This window comes from Notolepis coatsorum (assembly GCF_963971535.1).
Source record: "Notolepis coatsorum genome assembly, chromosome: 12".
NCBI lineage: Eukaryota > Metazoa > Chordata > Actinopteri > Aulopiformes > Paralepididae > Notolepis > Notolepis coatsorum.
In genome coordinates this window covers 29,643,514-29,665,868 of record NC_140176.1, presented here as the reverse complement: position 1 = coordinate 29,665,868, position 22,355 = coordinate 29,643,514, and the positions used below count along the sequence as shown (strand labels likewise).

The 22,355-nt window shown below is 47.5% G+C and overlaps 1 protein-coding gene across 1 annotated transcript; it reads right to left on the bottom strand.

The window, feature by feature from the left end:
- Positions 1–5,447: 5,447 nt before the first annotated feature.
- On the bottom strand, positions 5,448–6,818 carry LOC311238319 (gap junction gamma-1 protein-like; the record flags this gene model as incomplete). The annotated part of the gene is made up of 1 exon (XM_084326346.1): positions 5,448–6,818. The coding sequence occupies one exon, from the start codon at positions 6,816–6,818 to the stop codon at positions 5,448–5,450; it is 1,371 nt and encodes a 456-aa protein (XP_084182472.1).
- Between the last annotated feature and the right edge of the window lie 15,537 nt (positions 6,819–22,355).

The window sequence follows — 22,355 nt, the reverse complement described above, 5'->3', positions numbered from 1 at the left end:
GATGGTAAATAGCTTTTATTTTCTGAATGCCTGCTTGACGCAGGCCAGGTTTTTCTAGCACCCCATTCCACACTGGGAGCAGTTCCAGGAGTCCCGGCCGACCACCATTCACCACGTGTGCCCACACGGGACGAGGCAGTGTGCCGGACCGATACAAGATGGCGAGCCAACCCACTGAACCTCTGATATAGATCAAGGCTAATGCCGGCCTGATTCGAATACCCCTGTTGCTCAACCCCTGTTGCCCCAACAGTCCGGTAGGATTGAACTGATTGAACTTGAGTCATAAGAACTTCCAAGGACCATATCCTTTTCTATGACACAAACTGATTGAACGAGAATACAAGGACTTCCAAGAGCTTCGACCCTGTTCACCTTTTGTTATTTTGATATTGTATTTGATTTGATTTAATTTGATATATGGGTACTGATATTCTCCTATAAGAAGGGAGAATTAAAGGGTAAATACACCCAGTAAGATACTTGAACCATTGATGACGTATTGATTATAGTTGAATCACTGATGGTTCTCCTGTAAAGGAAGATGGTTTAAAGGGTAAATTCACCTAATAAAGTATTTGCATTCCTATAACCTGGAATATTTCTATTGGTACTTTGTTTGTGTTACACCTTCAAAGGAAGAGTTTAAAGGAGCATTTCACCTAATAAGGTATTTACATTCACTGCACACTTAAAGGTTTAAATTAATATGTTTAAACATTTACCTATTGAAATGATGAACTGATATAGTGTTTACTAATGATAAACTGATATAGTTTACTGATGATAAAAGGATACATCCAATATCCAACCTTGAACCTAGCTTTTAGCTAGAGATAACCTCAGAGACGTCTGAACCAACCCTAATGTGTTGATCCAATCAACCTAGGACTTGATATCGAACTAACCCTCCCGAAAGGAGAGGTTACTGAAAGAACCAAAAAGGGATACTTCAAACCACTACTTGTACTTTACGTCTGTATGTATTATTACTGTCTAGCTAGTGCACTTTTAATTAAAACACCGGTCATTGTTATAGCTCTGTCTCTGGTCTACTATTTTTTTTAATTATGCATATTACTTCTCTCCTCATTCGAACCTAGAACTGTGCCCGTGGCGAACAGCTGTTACTGTTAGTGACACAAGTGCTACACGTCATCTCGCGTCGTTCAGACTCCGTTGACAATCTGCGCATGTGTATGGGGAGTAGGTGCTGGAAAAGGGACTTGATCTCGGCCGATTTAGTTCTGATCGATTAGGAATGGGTCACGCCGTGTTCAGGAGATTCAGGCGCATACAAGTCTATTCGATCATGTCTCTAGCACCCCCACAGCCGTAGCTGCAACCACTTACATCACAGCTCTCATCCACATTCATTCATATGCTCCCCCCGCTACCTCCTCCCCGATTTCAGAATCCCGGAAGTGTTGCGGTGGTCTATTCGCATGCGGTGAGATTCCTTCCTGCATCCGCATCAACGACAAAACCACCAAGTACACAATTAATGAAGACAAATATCGCAGTATCCAATATAACTTTTTATTAATAATTCCCCTAGCAAAATAATTAAAAACATGCACTTGCTTTTTCATAAAAAAATATACAAAATGGAAACACTTTAACAATGCAAAGTGCTAGTTAAATATTTCCATTTGAAAATGAGAAAAATTACTTATTCCTTGATATGGAATATACTGTACATTTGTATTTCTTGCTTGGCCAGGGAAAGCCACATATTTTAGCCCCAAAGGCAGCCTGCTGGTACACGTATACGATACTAACAAAATAAAGGATGAATACTAAAAAAAAAAAATTAAACAACGGATGAAAAAACGCCCCACAGAAAAGACTGTAAAGCAAACCATTTGCAACAGCTTTAAAACACTGACGATAGTGGCTGAACATTCACACTACATATCAGCTGATAACTTCAAACATTGTACTAACAAAGTGCAGGTATTTGGGAGGAGGGGGGGGCACAGTTGCTCTTCAAAATACCACGTTAAATAAATTTTAATAAGATGATGATGATGATTATTATTATTATTAATAAAGGTGCCTTTTATAACATTCAGCCACTAGATGTCGCACTAGAGCACCAGCGTGTCATTTATCCAATCAGGTGCGTTCCACGTGGGGAAATGGGACCCACTCATTTTGGACCCACCAACATTTTTTAAATGATAGTCATTAATCAATAATCTTTTTTGGGGGGGGGGGGGGGGGGGGGCTCTGTGGATGTATAACTTTTTTAATTGATTACTTTACACAAAATGTTTATCTATAGCACCTTTATTATTATTAGTAGTGGTAGTAGTAGTAATAATAATAATAACAACAGTTATAATATAAACGTACATTTAAAAAAAGCTTCTCCATTTTCTGCATGGCTACAGTATTTTTTTTTTATCTACTTTTTTCTCCTCCCTTTTTCTGTATTTTTCTCCCATCCCAATTTAGTCGTTATGTCAATTCCCCCCTGCCCTTCCTGGTCGTTGCGCGCATTTGCCCCCCACTTGCCGGTCTAGGGAGCCCTGAAGTCCATCACATGCTTCCTCCGACACATGTGGAGACAGCCAGCCGCTTCTTTTCACCTGACAGTGAGGACTCTCACTGGGGAAGTGTAACGCGTGGGAGGCTCACACTACCTTCCCCAGTTCCCTCCCTCGCTGTGCAGGCGCCCTGATCGACCTGTAGGAGTCGCTGTTTACAACGATCAGGACCCACCCCACCAGCTTTCCACCCACTGACACTGCCAATTGTGTCAGTATGGACGGCCGACCAAGCTGGAGGTACCGCTGGCAGTTGGATTCGATCCCACTGTCTCTGCGGTGGTAGACAGACGCTTAGTCCGCTGCGCTACCCGGCCCGCCCGGCTACAGTATTTTCATATAGTCTTCTGTCACTTCCTCAAACAGTGACTGGTCCTTCAGTGGCTGAAAGGTTCAACTTGTACATTGTACATCCATATTGTTGATGGGGAAAAGGTTAAGTTTCCCTATCAACAATGTAACACAGTGAAAGGCAATAAAAATAACCCTGTACAGCATATTACAGGCAGGGAGGCGTAGTAAACATAAAAACAACTGGATGAATCGTGGAAGCTGGTGTAAAATTCACAGCTGGAAACCATTCGAGTTTCTTCTGGTGTCGTTTGGATTTTTGACGGTAGTGGTTTCCCTTATGACCCAGATGTATAGCTTGATGAAAGGTATGAACTCCATCTTTGCATCTTCAGCAATAGTCAAAGGATGAGTGTAGTAGCTTACCATAGCAACCTTGTCTAAACCCTCACTGGTGCAACACACGTTACGAATAACACCACTAGTCAAATGATGGGTGTAGTAACATAACAACCTTGTCTGAGCCCTCACTGGTGCAACACACGTTACGAATAACACCACTAGTCAAATGATGGGTGTAGTAACATAACAACCTTGTCTGAGCCCTCACTGGTGCAACACACGTTACGAATAACACCACTAGTCAAATGATGGGTGTAGTAACATAACAACCTTGTCTGAGCCCTCACTGGTGCAACACACGTTACGAATAACACCACTAGTCCAACAGACAGCTGGAGGGAGCACTGGACGGTCTGGACCTACAGATTAACACCAGTCTTCTACTAAACAAACCATGGACATGTTCATCTTGTAGAGTTGTCCATATAAAGCAACTCTTAAGGCACTTTAGATAACAGCAGAGGTCTCCCATGTCCATACGGGAGCAGACAGAATCATGGCACCAACGTCTCAAAGGATCTCCAAGAAAAGACAATGAAATATATTTAAATTCCCCTACATCTCCTTCTCTTTTTACAACACATACAACCTACTCTTGGCCATTTCCTAGCCAAGGTAGGTAATTTAAATACTTCACTTACAAACACAATACTGTTCCCACAGCATAATATTGATGTAATTAAGAGATTTGCTGAAGAAAATACTTCTTAAATGCGTAGGTTTATAAAATAGGCGGAGATAAAGCTCGTCCGTGGTTTGACTGCCCCATGGTGGCGCAGGGTTTATTGAGTAGGACACCATCAACAAGACCTTCTGATAGCAGGGTTGTTTGAGTAGGACACCATGGCTCAACAAGACCTTCTGATAGCATGGTTGATTGAGACTGCAATTCTAAACTGGCCCCTGTAAATGTCCTAACACAACCCCCCCCAATGTACAGTAAATGACCAAGTATGGTCTTGTCAATATTCCAATGTACAGTTTTGCTTGTTCAGTTGTACAGTGTGTCCCCCCCCCCACTCCTCCTACCCAACCTCCCCCCCCCAACCTCCTCCAATGTACAGTTTCTATGTCAAATGTATATACTCTCTTTTCTGGACTCTCTCGTATCACAAACAGTACTGTATTTGCAAATCTGGTATGTCATAAATGTATAGATGTAGCAGTACTGTCTATCTGTATGTCATGTATGTCATATATGTTATGATGAATTGAAAATGGGGGACCCTGATGTAAACAAGACGAAAGTCTTTCTCTGGTCTGCATCCCCTTAACAATTGTATGTATTGAGCTGTACTGTACTGTAACCATTCTGCAAAAAAATAATCAATCAATCAATCAAACAATCAGTAGGACACCATCAACAAGACCTTCTGATAGCATGGTTGATTGAGTAGGACACCATGGCTCAACAAGACCTTCTGATAGCAGGGTTGATTGAGTAGGACACCATGGCTCAACAAGACCTGCTGATAGCATGGTTGATTGAGTAGGACACCATCAACAAGACCTTCTGATAGCATGGTTGATTGAGTAGGACACCATCAACAAGACCTTCAGATAGCATGGTTGATTGAGTAGGACGTGAAAAAAGTAGTAGAACGCGCTCACCTAACCAGACTTGACACTGGGTGCTGTAACCCAGTAACAAAACAAGGTTGTCACTTCCTATGTTGTCACTTCCTGTTTGTCTTGTATATACTAGGGTCACTTACCCTTCATGCTTCATGCAAGCCATTCTGAAGAAGGTGTGTTCACACCGAAACGTCATGATTACAGGCTGCCAATACATTTGGAAAAACCTGGAGTGCGTGCCTGGACATTGTTTCCCTATTTTTATGATTGAGTAGGACACCATGGCTCAACAAGACCTTCTGATAGCATGGTTGATTGAGTAGGACACCATGGCTCAACAAGACCTTCTGATAGCAGGTGGTCATAAGTTTTGGAAATGTGAAAAATACAGTGTAAAAATAATGATTGCAGCTCTAAAATAATGTAACATGGATGACTGACCAATGTTTATGATATGTATGGACCAAACAACAACAAAAGCCCATGTTGATCCTTGCACCCGAAATACTGTTTTGTAGTACAGTGGTACAGTGGTTAGTACACTGTTACAGTAAGTTAGTAGGCTACACTGTTACTGCTACACACATGAATGGGCCCAATTCCTTTATTCCAGTATCTGTCTGGACTTCAGATCCACTCAGAACCCTTGCCTTCTCCAGACCTGTTGCTACTACTGTTGCTGCTGCTAGCCCTCTCTCTGTCCCCCTTGCTGGAGGAGTGTCTGGAGGGCTGGCGGTGTTTGCGCTCACGTTGGGGCTTGCTGTGGGCATTGCTGTGGCTCTGCTGCTGGATGTAGCTGTAGGCCTGGATGGCAGCCTGCAGCCTGTCCTGTGCCTGACAGATGTCCCTGGTCAAGATGTCCCTGTGCAGAGTGTCGGCGTCACCCGCCCCCGCCCTGGTCAAGTTGTCCTCGTTACAGGCTTGCTGCCGGCGCTCCTCCTGGGCGGTGTTGGCGCAGTTCTGGCGGCACGCCATTTTGTCATTGCCGAGGTCAGTGAAGGGCAGCTGTCGGCCATGGTGCTCGCTGGACACCAGAGGTGTCTTGACTGCGACGCTGTAGCCCGGCGGGGCCGAGGGGGCGTTCCAGCTCACTCCAGCCTCTCCGCTCACTCCTCCTCCTCCTCCCCCCGGCAGCACAATGAGCTGGTCCTCAGAGAGAGGCGGGAGGTGGGAGCGCAGGATGTCACAGATGGTGCCCGTTCCCAGGTGGAGCATCTCCCACACGTTGAGCGCCAGGCAGAGCAGCGACACAGCGTACATGATGAGGAGGAAGATGGTCTTCTCTGTAGGCCGTGACACGAAGCAGTCCACGCTGTGCGGGCAGGGCTTGCCCGAGCACACGTACGTGGCCGGCACCGACAGGCCGTAGAGGGCATACTGCCCACACAGGAAGGCCACCTCCAGCAAGGAGCGTGCCAGGAGCTGAAGGACATAAATGCGCATCAGGCCGTCCTCCTTGATACGCTGGCGGCCGTCGTGGCGCACCTTGCCCCGTCCTTGTCCTCTGCCCCCCTCCCCTCCGGCGTCTCCGCCCCTCCCGCTCTCGACCTCAGCCACTTCGTAGATCATGGGGTCCTCTTCCTGGTCGTCCTCGGCCTCTTCCATGCCCCTATGCTGCCTCCGCGGCCCCAGGTGATGCTTCCTGGGCCTCCGTGAGGACAGATCGCCCACTCCCCCGCTGCCCGGCCGCTCCTGGGCCCATATCTTGTTGACGGCGTAGCCCAGATACATGAGCGAGGGGGTGGCCACCAGGATGATCTGGAAGACCCAGAAGCGGACGTGCGAGAGCGGGGCGAAGGCATTGTAGCACACGTTCTCGCAGCCCGGCTGGCCCGAGTTGCAGACGAACTTGCTCTGCTCGTCATAGTAGATGGACTCCCCGCCCACTGCGGTCAGCATGATGCGGAACACGATGAGGACCGTGAGCCAGATCTTTCCCACGAAGGTGGAGTGGTTGTGGATCTCATCCAGCAGTCGCGTCAGGAAACTCCAACTCATGGTGGTGGTGAGGGGAAGGAGAGGCCACCCACAGCCCTTGTCACTCCTCACTCTCAGGGCTTCTGTAGAGGAGGAAAGAGAGGGTGCAGATGGTTAAGAGATCCAAGGAATGTATTGCATGAAACAATCTTATCAGCCTTTTACAGATACATTGGTAACGATATGGATTCCAACAGTAATGGCAGAAAGGAATGTTATGTACCATGCTGCTATTAATTGTGTGTCCTGTGTTCCAGGCGATTGCTGCCAATCACCTAATTGAGAAGCGGCCTGCAATGGGTTTAAAAGGCCCTCTCCCGCCCCACACACTCTCTCATCTTGCCAGAAGACACTGTTGGAGCAGTGTCTTCCCCTACCACCACACTTTACCCCTTTGTTCAATATAGTTGTACAGTATTAATAAATATGTCAGTTTTGGTTGGTTGTTTGTGTCCCTTTATGTTGATGCCCTCTGAGCCAGGGTCGTAACAAGGAACCATGAATTGAAGAGAAAACTGAGCTTTTCTTTTGTACACAGTTTACCAAAATCACTCCTAATCACTCATTTCTGAACGGATCTTCAAGCCATACGAATTTCTGGGGAAATACTACTTCTGGACTACTAACTACTACAGAAAAACTTGAGTAACAAGTTTTTCTACAACTCAAGTTCAGACCTATGTTACTCTATTTCATTAGCACTAAAAGTGATCTTTCCTTATTGTATCATAAACTACAGAATGTTATCATTCAAAAGAGACCAGGCTTATGCATGTGCTATAAGTATAAAGTATAGTATTTTGGTTTGCAAAAAAGGTATGCAGTCCTCATGCCCGCATGTTAAGAGGTTGTACAGCCCTGGCCTATATTGGATTTCATAATTATATTATATTCCATTGTGCTTAACTTAGTTCATATTTCATTTAATTTGACTCCACCTCTTTATTGTATTATCTGTCTGTTAATGTCTGTCCGCTAATGTTGCACCGAAATCTACACAAGCAAATTCCTTATGTGAAAACTACTTGGCATTAAAGACCTTTCTGATTCTGATTCTGATTCATTTCCCCATCACCGCAAATCCGCCCCTTAATTAATATCGCTGCGGGGGGCATTATCCCACGGGACAATGCATTGGAAATTTGTGTCCCACGAGGAGACCTACCCCCGTGAATATTATTGCGTAGATCGGAATGAGGGCGCGAGCATGGGAGCTTGCGCAAAATCACAGATATTTTTCCACTGCCACGTTTGGATATCCCAACTGCGCTCAGACTGGGATATGAGATGCCAAATGTGTTTATTTTGTTTATTCCATATTGTATTTAATTTATTTCGTCGTTGCATTTGTTTGTCATCCACAAATAATTAATTTTGAGCAGACCTGTCCATAGTGCTGAATCTTTATTTTTTTTTAACAATATATTTATTGGGTTTTAGTTTGCAAATTACAACATGTATATCAGCAGAGCAGTATTCAGCAAACATTTTCACCCCGTTCTCCCTCCCCTAACCCCACCCCACACAAAATAATAATTAACTTCAAAAACAGGTTCACATAGGAAGGATACAGATTTAAATAATAAAAAATAAAAAATAAACATAAATAAATAATAATACAACCAAAATGTTTTACACATTAAGTAAAGGGTGTTTCTTGTAGTTTTTACACAATAATAAGAGTTGTCCCACAGTACTCCCCCTAATCCTGTTCTTGTTGAAGCAAGTTCCCAACATTCGTATTATGCTTTAAGAAGTACACAAATGGTGTGCTGAATCTTTATACCGAATTTAAGCAGTGCCAGTGAAGATATTTTAAAATTTACGAATATTTTGAGAAAAGTTGTATTTAATGTTTAGTTAAGATAATAGAACCTGCATTATCATATACTCCAGAATAAACTTTTCATTGGCCGTGTTTCCAGCGTCTATTCCATGGACCTGACGAAACGTTATAAATTAAGTTTATTCTGGAGCATTAGTGTGGTACAATTGGAACGTGAGTGCAGTCAATAATAATAATAATAATAATAATAATAATAATAATAATCTTTATTTATATAGCACCTTTCATACAAGGATTTCAGTTCAAAGTGCTTTATATAATGAATAATACATAATAAAAAAGCAGCAAGAGCAATGCATAACACAAATAAAAGTTGAAGCATGATGCTAAATCTAAATCTCGTTTAAAAATCAACCAATCAATAACGCCGACAACATTGGGAAAGCCGACAACGTTAAATAACAATATTTAAATAATAAATACAATTGCATGGGATCTCTGGGTGGCTGATGCCCCTTTATAGATGCATGGCTTAGGGCTTTGCGCTTAGTTACCACCATGTCTGTGAAGACGGTAGGGTGCGTCACCTTAACTGCTCGGTGCAATTTGTGCCAGGCTTTGCGGATTGGTTCGGATTGGTTCAGGGTGTCACAGATGCAGGTCCAGAAACCTGCCCAGCCAACAGTTTCACATGCACTTCAAAAGTGACAGAACAGCCAATGACAGCAGCAGATATATATCTTTTTAGAGTATCGATTTTGGAACAGTTTAGGAACCGGCATCGTTTTGTAGTATGGATTTTGGCACCGACCCTAATCGCCATCCCGGGACAGTTAGAGGACGAAGCAGCCTGCCGGCCATCACCTGACCTGAGCGACCTGAGCGACATTACAACAGCGCTTATAGAGCCCCTTAACCCATGTAGACCTAAAACGCCTGCTAATAATGTGTTATATAGCCTGCATATACACACAAATGTGTTTCCCAGTTTCAATTAATAACTCGCTGAGTTGAAATGCTCTCTCAGCTTAATGACACTGACATATGAAGAAGTAAGGAGTAAGTAGTACAAACAGTGACTGATGTGAAATGAAGGCTTCAAATACTACATACTATTTCTAATACGGGGGCAACAGTGGCCAGTTCGATTCCCGCTCCTGCCAGGCAGCATGTCGAAGTGTCCTTGAGCAAGACACTTAACGTACGGTTATGTATATAACCATGATAGTTATATGAGCATAGTGACGCTCAGCATCATATTGCAATACTCTTCATATCCAGTATTGAACTGAAATAAATTCTCACATGTACCTTTACTACCATCATCTGTCTGGCCACACCCCCATCCGCTACCTACAAAAGCAGGGGTGTGGCCATACCATCAGCTCCTTCCCAATTTTCACCACAAGGCAAGATCAAGGGGTCCTCAGTGAGTCCGACGCTGAGCGTCACTATGCTCATATAACTATGGTTATATACATAACCGTACGTTATATTATCACATAGCTCTGCTCAGCGTCATATTGCAACACAGGAGCTGAGCAGAGCTGAGGCTCGACAAATGTACCCGCTGAGGCCCCCCACAACCATCAGAACCGGGGAGGACCCGAGCCCCCCCGAACCTCCCTAGCGGAGGACGGGAGGGAGTCGGATCCGACTGCGCGAAGAGGAGACTTCAGCAACTCAACGCACAGGGTGAGCAGACCGTACCGTAGCGTACCCACGACTACACAAACGCACAACCCGCATGCCACTAGGGAATGAACGGAAGGAACAAAACCCCCGTTACCACCCCTAACAACACAGGGTCAAGAGCAAAGCCCAACCCCGTGGCAAGGCCGTAGCAGCGGAGCGCGAATGACGCCATAGCATCGAGACCTCACCAGGCGGTCACTAGTGACACCGCCCCCCACATCGCCAGCGTATTCGGACAGGGCCCATCCAAGAGCAGGCCCTTCCCCCCTATAGCACGCCGCTTAGCTCACTGAACCTGGTATACTCAGGCAGTCACCCATCCAAGTACAACCCAGGCCTGAACCTATACAGCCTCCGAAATCGAACAAGATCGGGCGTGTTCAGGTTGGCATGGCTGTAAGCTCGAAGTACACAAAAGGTTACACCCACAGCGGGAGCAGGCAGCGCACCGGGGAGACAACCCCCAAAAGAGGTCGATCCCTCAATCCAGGCAACAGGCACTCGACATGAGCCTGGAGCACTGCGGACTAGACAGGCGCCAAAGGGGTCTGCTGAACAGCATCCCGGCGGAAGGGGCGTATGCTGGCATTGATGTGCACCATGTCACAGCCTCCACAAAAAAACCAGACTCTCTAGAGGGGTTGAGGCAGAGAAGGCTGACACGATTGGCAGACGTCATGAAACTTGCGGGGGCACACTCAAACGGCCTAACCCGAGAGTTGACTCCACTACAACACACCAGGGAACCAACCACCCCCTTGGTTCAAACATGAGGTGGTTGTTCCTATAACCCCTCAAGAAAAAACTCCAAAACACAACTGCGGGTATACACTGGCTATACCGCAGTACAAGTGTTTCAGTTTTCAAAAAGGGGTTATCCCAGGCCTACGGGTCAACGAAACAATTTCGGACCGGGACGTACACAGGGATGCCAGAGGAGTTCCATAAGAATCACCTCAACAGCCCCCTCCCAGCCATGCTTAAAGGATAACTCCACTATTTTGGGAAATTAGCTTATTTAACATCTTCCCTGGAGTTAGACAAGAAGATGCATACCTTTTTTGTCTCTGTGCGTGCATTTTAGCTTTGGGAATAGATGCTCCGTTAGCATAGCTTAGCTTCATCACTGGAAGTGAGGCAGGACAGTAGCCTTACAGTGCCTTACAGTGTATTGCAAGGTCTGACATTGACCAAACTTGATATGCATGACCTTGGTGGGCTCTAGGTCAACTCCTGAAAAGGGGGTCAATGTCAGACTTTGCAATCAAAAGTTAGGGGGCTAATAACCCTTGCCATAATTTCAGTGCGCCCCTAACTTTTGATTGCAAGGTCTGACATTGACCCCCTTTTCAGGAGTTGAAAGAGGGCCAAACTCCCCGACCAATCAGAAAAGAGGGAAGGAGGGGTTTATCCGGTTACCCCCTCACGAACCCATACCCCATATACGATAACAACAACTAGAGATGTTCCGATACCATTTTTTCCTTTCCGATCCGATTCCGATACCTAAGCTTTGGGTATCGGCCGATACCGATACTTATCCGATACCAGTGCATACATGTTAAAAAAAAAAAAAAAAAAATATTATATAAATTTTTTATAAATATAATTTTTTTTTTTTTTTTTAACAAATACTGTTTTATATATACTGTTTTTTTGTAATAACTAGAAAGTAATGGTATTTATTCAACAACAGGTGATTGTATAGATTTGTATTAGTATCATTAATCAATGAGTATGGGGCTTCAGCACTGCAGATATACCCTACTCCAATGATCCACACGGACATTATACGTTGCTGCACTCGCTACCCACTGGCTCTGCAGATATACCCTACTCAGTCTGTCTACAAGGCTCCGTTTCAGTAGCAGTCGATCTGTTGTGATTTTTGCACAATAAATATTCAACATTCTCTTTTGAGACTCCGCCTCAGACTCTTATCATTTGGCACTAAAAGCTAAACATTGTCACCGATATGGCTGTCCGCAACATGTCATTAATTGTGTACGCGAGGTGGTCTCAATGACGACACCAACGTGAGCTAAGTTAGCATAGCATGAGCTGTCGGTATATGAAAAGACTGTAACGTTACTGGTGACATTGTGATTTAACGAATACTCCTTTGCCAACTTGCTGTACTTTGCTTGCAGGTCTGCAGCCATTATTGCTGGATTATATGAATAGCCCCAACTTTAGCCAAGGTAATGTTAAAGCTAGCTTTCGGTTAGCTGTTCAATGCTAATAACACCAGCCACCAAGCGAACCCATGAGCTCCCCGTCAACACCGCTCTGTCGGGACGATGACATTTAAGAAAGTATCTGCTGTTAAAATGACAAATGGCATTGACACTTTAATCGATTAAGCACACGTTTGTTTTATAATGCTTACTCAACAGACCACAGTGTTGTTGATAAATTACGTCATATGGTATCGGAGCGCAGCATTAGAGGGTACTCGCCGATACCGATATCAGCATTTTAGCCAGTATCGGCGGCTTTTCCGATACTGGTATCGGTATCGGAACAACTCTAACAACAACAGCCATGATGATACCTTATGTAGCCAGCATGCTAATGAAACAGCATATATCCTAACAGGATAAGCTAACCCAACGCACGCTAGCCACAGACAACGTCTGCGAACAGGGTTTATAACAAGGCCAAGGTTTTTGTGTGAACACGACACCCGTGTTTTATGTTTCAAGAAACACAGAAGATCGAGAGAGAGAGAGATAGGTCTATAAGACCGTGGCACAACTACACACACACGAGTACTTCTGTAGGCCAACACTACAGTGTTGTGGCTCAATGCCACTGTTTCAACGTAACAGAACACACAACTAAACCTCTACCCTTATAGGAAGAACATAATTTCTTCAGGATGAGGAAAGAAAAAACCTTTCGACCGAGTGTTCGCTACAGGCCTTGCTAAGCACACATATATATATGTAGCGACCAGCTAAAGACTAAAAGTCTAGCTCTCCTATCAACCCCACACTAGGCGAAGGTTCTACACATCGTATCCCCAACATATGCAGTGAATAAACACACAGTTTGTAACAAAAAATACAGTCCCTCCTAGGAGGGACTTTTTATTGTTTTAACAAAATCATAGTTGGGCCGGGGAAGGGAGCAGGGGTAACAGGGGGGGAAAGTCACATCAGCGGCGCCTGCCACGAGCCGCTTGTTGCTTGCCACCCCTGGGAGCTTTCGCCCCAGAGGGACGGTACTGGGGTGCCTGGTCTCGACGATCCCTACCGTCACCTCCGGGCGTGGGTTGGCTGGCTGCAGTGGTCGAGGCACCCTCTCTCCTCCTGGCCTTCTTGGCCGAAGGACCAGCAGTGTTGGCGGGAGTGGCGGTGGCAACGGTCGCGGGTCCCCTACGACGTGGCCTCCGTCGAACTCCACCGACGACATCGGGTGGGGGGAAATGGGGCTGGAGCACTGCACGCTCCTCCTCCATATCCCTGCAGGCCTCCGTCATGAGCTGCATCGCCGACCCAAAGAGCCCAGTATCGGAGAGGGGTGCCGTGAGCAAGGGAAGCACTCGCGCCTGCTCCAGCCAAAGATGGCGCTGGGACAGAGTGGCCAGGGCGCGTATCTTCCCAGCGGCTATTGACTGCAACTGGATCAGATGCAGGATGGCTCCAGCCGCCTGGGCGTCCAGCATCGTACCGCCCGTCATCATCCCGGACATAAAACGCGCTAGCTGCGCGATGTTGAATGTCACAGCTAGGGATGGGTATCGTTAGGATTTTATCGATACTACTACTCTTATTGATACTGCTTAACGGTTCGGTACTTTATCGATACTCTTATCGGTTCTTTTTGATTCTTTTGCAAGAAAAAAAAACAATTAATTAAGAACAGAATCGACATTGCTTTATTATTCTTTTATATAACTATATAAATATAAATAAATATTATTTCTTCAGCAGCAACAGCAGCAGCAATGTTTTAAATGTGTCTGAATTATAGACTTTTTTATAATTAACAACAAATGTAAGATAAAAAAGTTGGAGTCATACAATACTATTTTGATTGACAGTCGATCTGCCAATTACGTCACACCGCCTCTTCTTCCTTTTTTTTTTAAACTTTATTTTTTAGCGTTTATCGCTTTTCTGGTCAAGCATGACCGACAGAAACAGGTTGAAACAGGATGTAGAGCAGGGGAAGACATTCTGATAAATGACGGCGGGTCCGGGAATCGAACTCGTGTCCACCAGATCCGTGACGAGCACGGTTTTCCCCGACGCAGAAATGGCGCCGAGATATGCGGTGAGCTACTGGAGCTCCCCCCCCACCTCTTCTTCTTACCACCAATCGGAAGCTCTCGTTCGTTTATTTACTTCCGGATTGTCAGCCATTATTCTACTCGGAGCTCAGGCTAATAACGTTAGCTCCCCGCCAGCCACATTGACAAGTACCAGCGCTTATACATTACTGGCAAATGTCTTGTTGCACTTGTGGCAACGAGCGTTGTCCGCATCGACTTTAGTAAAATAGACCCAGACTTTTGAACGTTTCGTTCTGTCCGCCATGATGAGAGCAGAGCTGTCTGTGTGTGTGTGAGCACAGCACAGCCCGCTCCTCGCGCAGGCAGAGAGAGACCGAGGGAGGAGAGATATAGAAAACGGCCAACAAGATTAGTTTGCGACGTTTAAATTCCTCAAAAAAAAAACATTATTTCTCGAGTACCGATAGCAGTACCGATGACGTCGGAGCTTATAAATACTCCGGTCTTTTCTAATATAGTACCGGTTCCCGTTTAGAACCGGGGTCCGGGGGTCATCCCTAGTCGCAGCTAGGGTTTGGGTTCCGGCGATGAACGACTGGTCACTCCAGTTGGCCAACTGCTTAGCCGATTTCCCTTGGGGAACCGGCTTCCGCAACGGCTCCCACACCACCTCAGGACAAAGGAGGGGCGCCATCGGTATATCAAGCTGAGGCACCCCTTCCTTCATTCCTTTGACCAAACCTGCCACCCGCGTGACTTGCACGTAGGCGGGGGTAAGACCAGTGATGTGGGAGACCACCTGTCCCTGACGCACGTAGGCCTCCATTGAGGGAAAAAATGGGCAGACAACGGCCGTCTCCCTCACAGAACGACGTTGCCATAGATGACCTATCAAGTCATCGGGGACAGGGGCAGGCAGTGGCTGCGGCAGCGGCACGCCATTGGCGACGGCGGCTGCCGCCATGAGCTCAGGGAACAAGGCATGTAATTCCCCATGCGCGTCCTCCTCCACTAAGCTCGCGTCCCTCACATACGAGAGGCTACCACTCACTGTAGTGCCACAATCCGATGTGGCTGATAGCAGGGCATCTCGTCGCTGAGTCGGAGGTTTTAACCCAACACCAGAATACGAGGGACCCCAAGGAGACATACCACCCCCTGCCACACCCTGAGGGGGCGAGTGATACGTCCCCACCGGGGGGTCGTCAAATAAGAGCGCCTCTGCTCCCACCATGAAATCCTCCGTTTTCATCGGCCACGGAGAAGCAGAAGCACCCTCATCTGGCTCCAGCAGCTCACCAAAACCAGGCCGTTCGCCCCTGCAAGCCACCCTCCTACGACGGGAGTGAGCAGAGGCGAAAAGTTTGCGTCTCAGATCCTCTGCCACCAGAGGAGCCGTCTGCCCATCGGCCGACGGCCCCCCGGCGGCGGAGGAACCAGAGCAGGAACCAGGCCATCTCACGGGAGATGCCGCTGGTGCACCAGCTCCTCGGAGAGGCAAGCTATCCACCGGACGCCGACTGGGCGCGACTGGCTGCCACGACCGCGGCGTCAATCCCGCCCCAAGACTCACGGCAGAGGCGGCAATGGCGAACCGCTGGTGAAGGGTGACGTTGCTAGTGCGACCCCCCGGAGAAGACATTATAGCTTTTTTCTACCTAAAATTGTGAGAGAGAAAAAAACAAGAGATAATGTCAACGCAGCTCCAACTTTCTTCAAAACAATTCAGCAACTTAAAGTGGTGTATACAGGCACTCAACGTGATGAAAATTGAAGAAGGATCTGATGGTATGGCCACACCCCTGCTTTTGTAGGTAGCGGATGGGGGTGTGGCCAGACAGATGATGGTAGTAAAGGTACATGTGAGAATTTATTTCAGTTCAATACTGGATATGAAGAGTATTGCAATATGACGCTGAGCAGAGCTATGCGATAATATAACCCCTAATTGCTCCTGATGAGCAGGTTGGCACCTTGCATGGTTGACTCCGCCGTCGGTGTGTGAATGTGCGAGTGAATGGGTCAAATATGAGGAGAAATTGGCTGAGGAGAAACAACAGCTGCACTTGAGAAAAACGGCGGTGCACGCCAGGAGGTCTATCTCCAAATGACGCAAGCAGCTTCATTTGATGTTGGGGAGACGAGGACGTGGCCTAGAGGAGGGACATTAGATTTAAATGAATTGATTTATTTTTATCCTCTCTTTCTCAGATTTTTCTGTTTTTCTCCCCGTCCCAATTTAGTTGTTGTGCCAATTCCCCCACTCCCCTGCCTGGTTGTTGTGTGCATGTTCTCCTACTGGACGGTACAAGGGAACCCTGAAGTCATCCGCACGCTTCCTCCGACACGCGTGGCGACAGCCAGTGACTCTTTTTTCACCTGGCAGCGAGGACTCTCATTGGTGAAGCGTAATGCGTGGGAGGTCACGCTGCCTTCATCAAGTCCTGCCTCCGCTGAGCAAGCGCCCAGACCTGACCTGTAGGCGTCGCTGTCCACAACGCCAGATTCCCACCCATGACTTCCCTCCCCCTAACTCAGCCAAACGAGTTAGTATGACGATCAGCCCAAGCCAAGGCAATGCTGACTCCGGGAGTCGAGACCGCAGCCTCTTGCATTGGTGACGAGCGCAATCTCCGCTACGCCACCTGACCGCCATAAATGAATTGATTTTGACACAGATATGATAAATTGTCCTTCGACAATGTCAATATGATATGTTAGTTAGACTGGAGGGAAGGAGACATTCATCACAAGGAGGCCAGACAGCCTTACTTACAGCTGCACCATGTATGATTAGCAGCCTGCAGCTGTGAGAGCTAACGGCTCAGTGCTTAAACATGGAGGACAAGAGGAAACAGCAGCAAACAAGACTAGGCAATTCTAGTTAAAGGGGCACAAGTCAGAAACAATGATGATGATATAATTTGCACATAATCTCACACTTTTGCACACATTAATTTAGTTTGACAGTTATTGAGAGTACATTTGTTTCAATATGGCCACCAGTGATGTCATCTCCCAGGTGGCCAGCATACTCGGCCCAATTCCGGCTACCGGTCGGCACACTCGGCATATGTCCGGCACGGCACGCCAACGATGAGCCGGATCTGGCGCGGTAATGGTTGCCGGGGAAGAGCCGACTCGGGCTCGCCAAAGATAAACCGGCTCTGGCCCGGCTCTGGTTGCCGGGGCAGAGCCGACTCGGGCTCGCCAAAGATAAACCGGCTCTGGCCCGGCAATGGTTGCCGGGGCGGAGCCGACTCGGGCTCGCCAAAGATAAACCGGCTCTGGCACGGCAATGGTTGCCGGGGCAGAGCCGACTCGGGCTCGCCAAAGATTAACCGGCTCTGGCCCGGCTCGGCTTGCCGTGCCAGAGCCGACTCGGGCTCGCCAAAGATAAATCGGCTCTGGCACGGCAATGGTTGCCGGGGCAGAGCCGGCTCGGGCTCGCCAAAGATAAACCGGCTCTGGCCCGGCTCGGCTTGCCGTGCCAGAGCCGACTCGGGCTCGCCAAAGATAAACCGGCTCTGGCACGGCAAGGGTTGCCGGGGCAGAGCCGACTCGGGCTCGCCAAAGATAAACCGGCTCTGGCTTGGCAATGGTTGCCGGGGCAGAGCCGAAGTTTCAGTCAAGCGACGCCGCCCCCACACACAACAGCGGTGTGATTGGCAGAATCAACTGTCAATCAAAATTGTTCCGTTGAGACCACCGCAACAAGTGAATACAGCTGTACTGTACCCACTCTGCAGTCTGTCAATAAAGCTTTCAATCAATCAATCAATCAGACAAATGCATAGAAAAGCCCTTATTATAACCAAATAACAAAAAATTATATTATTGTTTATGAAAATGTTTTAGCCCTATGCTTGCCTATTATTTTAATGGCAACAAATAAATAATAATAATAAAATTAATAAATAAAATGTTAGAGGAGTGGAGGGGGGGGCAGAGCGAGGTGGGTGTTAGAGGAGTGGAGGGGGGGCAGAGCCTCATAACATTAGCTGCACTCATAGGAGCCTGCATGTTGATGTAGCCTCATAAAGCTAACATTATAGCTGCACTCATAGGATGTTGATGTAGCCTCATAAAGCTAACATGCTGCACTCATAGGAGCGTGTTGATGTAGCCTCATAAAGCTAACAAGAGTATATGTAATACTGTGGTTATGGCCTCTATAGTTAGCAACTCCCCAAGCTAACACAACATGGACCGCAGCTCCCCAAGCTAACACAACACAGACTGCAGCTCCCCAATCTAACACAACACAGACCGCAGCTCCCCAAGCTAACACAACACGGACTGCAGCTCCCCAAGCTAACACAACACGGACTGTAGCTCCCCAAGCTAACACAACACAGACTGCAGCTCCCCAAGCTAACACAACACAGACCGCAGCTCCCCAAGCTAACACAAGCTAACACAACACAGACCGCAGCTCCCCAAGCTAACACAACATGGACCGCAGCTCCCCAAGCTAACGCTAACACAACACAGACTGCAGCTCCCCAAGCTAACACAACATGGACCGCAGCTCCCCAAGCTAACACTCTAACACAACACAGACTGCAGCTCCCCAAGCTAACACAAGCTAACACAACACGGACCGCAGCTCCCCAAGCTAACACAACATGGACCGCAGCTCCCCAAGCTAACGCTAACACAACACAGACTGCAGCTCCCCAAGCTAACACAACATGGACCGCAGCTCCCCAAGCTAACACAAGCTAACACAACACAGACTGCAGCTCCCCAAGCTAACACAACACGGACTGTAGCTCCCCAAGCTAACACAACACAGACTGCAGCTCCCCAAGCTAACACAACACAGACCGCAGCTCCCCAAGCTAACACAGGCTAACACAACATGGACCGCAGCTCCCCAAGCTAACACAAGCTAACACAACACAGACTGCAGCTCCCCAAGCTAACACAAGCTAACACAACATGGACCGCAGCTCCCCAAGCTAACACAAGCTAACACAACATGGACCGCAGCTCCCCAAGCTAACACAAGCTAACACAACATGGACCGCAGCTCCCCAAGCTAACACAAGCTAACACAACATGGACCGCAGCTCCCCAAGCTAACACAAGCTAACACAACATGGACTGCAGCTCCCCAAGCTAACACAAGCTAACACAACACAGACTGCAGCTCCCCAAGCTAACACAAGCTAACACAACATGGACCGCAGCTCCCCAAGCTAACACAAGCTAACACAACACAGACTGCAGCTCCCCAAGCTAACACAAGCTAACACAACACGGAACGCAGCTCCCCAAGCTAACACAAGCTAACACAACACAGACTGCAGCTCCCCAAGCTAACACAAGCTAACACAACACAGACTGCAGCTCCCCAAGCTAACACAAGCTAACACAACATGGACCGCAGCTCCCCAAGCTAACACAAGCTAACACAACATGGACCGCAGCTCCCCAAGCTAACACAAGCTAACACAACACAGACTGCAGCTCCCCAAGCTAACACAAGCTAACACAACATGGACCGCAGCTCCCCAAGCTAACACAAGCTAACACAACATGGACCGCAGCTCCCCAAGCTAACACAAGCTAACACAACATGGACCGCAGCTCCCCAAGCTAACACAACATGGACCGCAGCTCCCCAAGCTAACACAAGCTAACACAACACAGACTGCAGCTCCCCAAGCTAACACAAGCTAACACAACATGGACCGCAGCTCCCCAAGCTAACACAAGCTAACACAACACAGACTGCAGCTCCCCAAGCTAACACAAGCTAACACAACATGGACTGCAGCTCCCCAAGCTAACACAAGCTAACACAACATGGACCGCAGCTCCCCAAGCTAACACAACATGGACTGCAGCTCCCCAAGCTAACACAACATGGACCGCAGCTCCCCAAGCTAACACAAGCTAACACAACAGACTGCAGCTCCCCAAGCTAACACAAGCTAACACAACATGGACCGCAGCTCCCCAAGCTAACACAACATGGACCGCAGCTCCCCAAGCTAACACAAGCTAACACAACACAGACTGCAGCTCCCCAAGCTAACACAAGCTAACACAACACGGACCGCAGCTCCCCAAGCTAACACAAGCTAACACAACACAGACTGCAGCTCCCCAAGCTAACACAAGCTAACACAACACAGACTGCAGCTCCCCAAGCTAACACAAGCTAACACAACATGGACCGCAGCTCCCCAAGCTAACACAAGCTAACACAACACAGACTGCAGCTCCCCAAGCTAACACAAGCTAACACAACATGGACCGCAGCTCCCCAAGCTAACACAACATGGACCGCAGCTCCCCAAGCTAACACAAGCTAACAAAACACAGACTGCAGCTCCCCAAGCTAACACAAGCTAACACAACATGGACCGCAGCTCCCCAAGCTAACACAAGCTAACACAACATGGACCGCAGCTCCCCAAGCTAACACAAGCTAACACAACACAGACTGCAGCTCCCCAAGCTAACACAAGCTAACACAACATGGACCGCAGCTCCCCAAGCTAACACAAGCTAACACAACACAGACTGCAGCTCCCCAAGCTAACACAAGCTAACACAACATGGACCGCAGCTCCCCAAGCTAACACAAGCTAACACAACACAGACTGCAGCTCCCCAAGCTAACACAAGCTAACACAACACGGACCGCAGCTTCCCAAGCTAACACAAGCTAACACAACACAGACTGCAGCTCCCCAAGCTAACACAAGCTAACACAACACAGACTGCAGCTCCCCAAGCTAACACAAGCTAACACAACATGGACCGCAGCTCCCCAAGCTAACACAAGCTAACACAACACAGACTGCAGCTCCCCAAGCTAACACAAGCTAACACAACACGGACCGCAGCTCCCCAAGCTAACACAAGCTAACACAACAGACTGCAGCTCCCCAAGCTAACACAAGCTAACACAACACAGACTGCAGCTCCCCAAGCTAACACAAGCTAACACAACATGGACCGCAGCTCCCCAAGCTAACACAAGCTAACACAACACAGACTGCAGCTCCCCAAGCTAACACAAGCTAACACAACATGGACCGCAGCTCCCCAAGCTAACACAACATGGACCGCAGCTCCCCAAGCTAACACAAGCTAACACAACATGGACCACAGCTCCCCAAGCTAACACAAGCTAACACAACACAGACTGCAGCTCCCCAAGCTAACACAACATGGACCGCAGCTCCCCAAGCTAACACAAGCTAACACAACACAGACTGCAGCTCCCCAAGCTAACACAACACAGACCGCAGCTCCCCAAGCTAACACAACACAGGTCATTTGGACAGTCTTTCGATGCCATTATGAATGACTAGCAATCTGTCGGAGTCGATGAGAGCTTTCATTTATGTCATTTAGTCATTTATTCAAAATGCCATTCCAGAATCCGTTCCTATGAGACAGTTTTAGTTCAATTCTGCACTAATGCCAACTGTTTAACATGAGTATGCAACAAGCTCATACTGGCTGCATATCTGTTCTACTGTCTATCTAGAAGCTCATACTGGCTGCATATCTCTTCTACTGTCTTATCTAGAAGCTCATACTGGCTGCATATCTCTTCTACTGTCTTATCTAGAAGCTCATACTGGCTGCATATCTCTTCTACTGTCTTATCTAGAAGCTCATACTGGCTGCATATCTCTTCTACTGTCTTATCTAGAAGCTCATACTGGCTGCATATCTGTTCTACTGTATCTAGAAGCTCATACTGGCTGCATATCTGTTCTACTGTATCTAGAAGCTCATACTGGCTGCATATCTCTTCTACTGTCTGTCTAGAAGCTCATACTGGCTGCATATCTGTTCACTGTCTTAT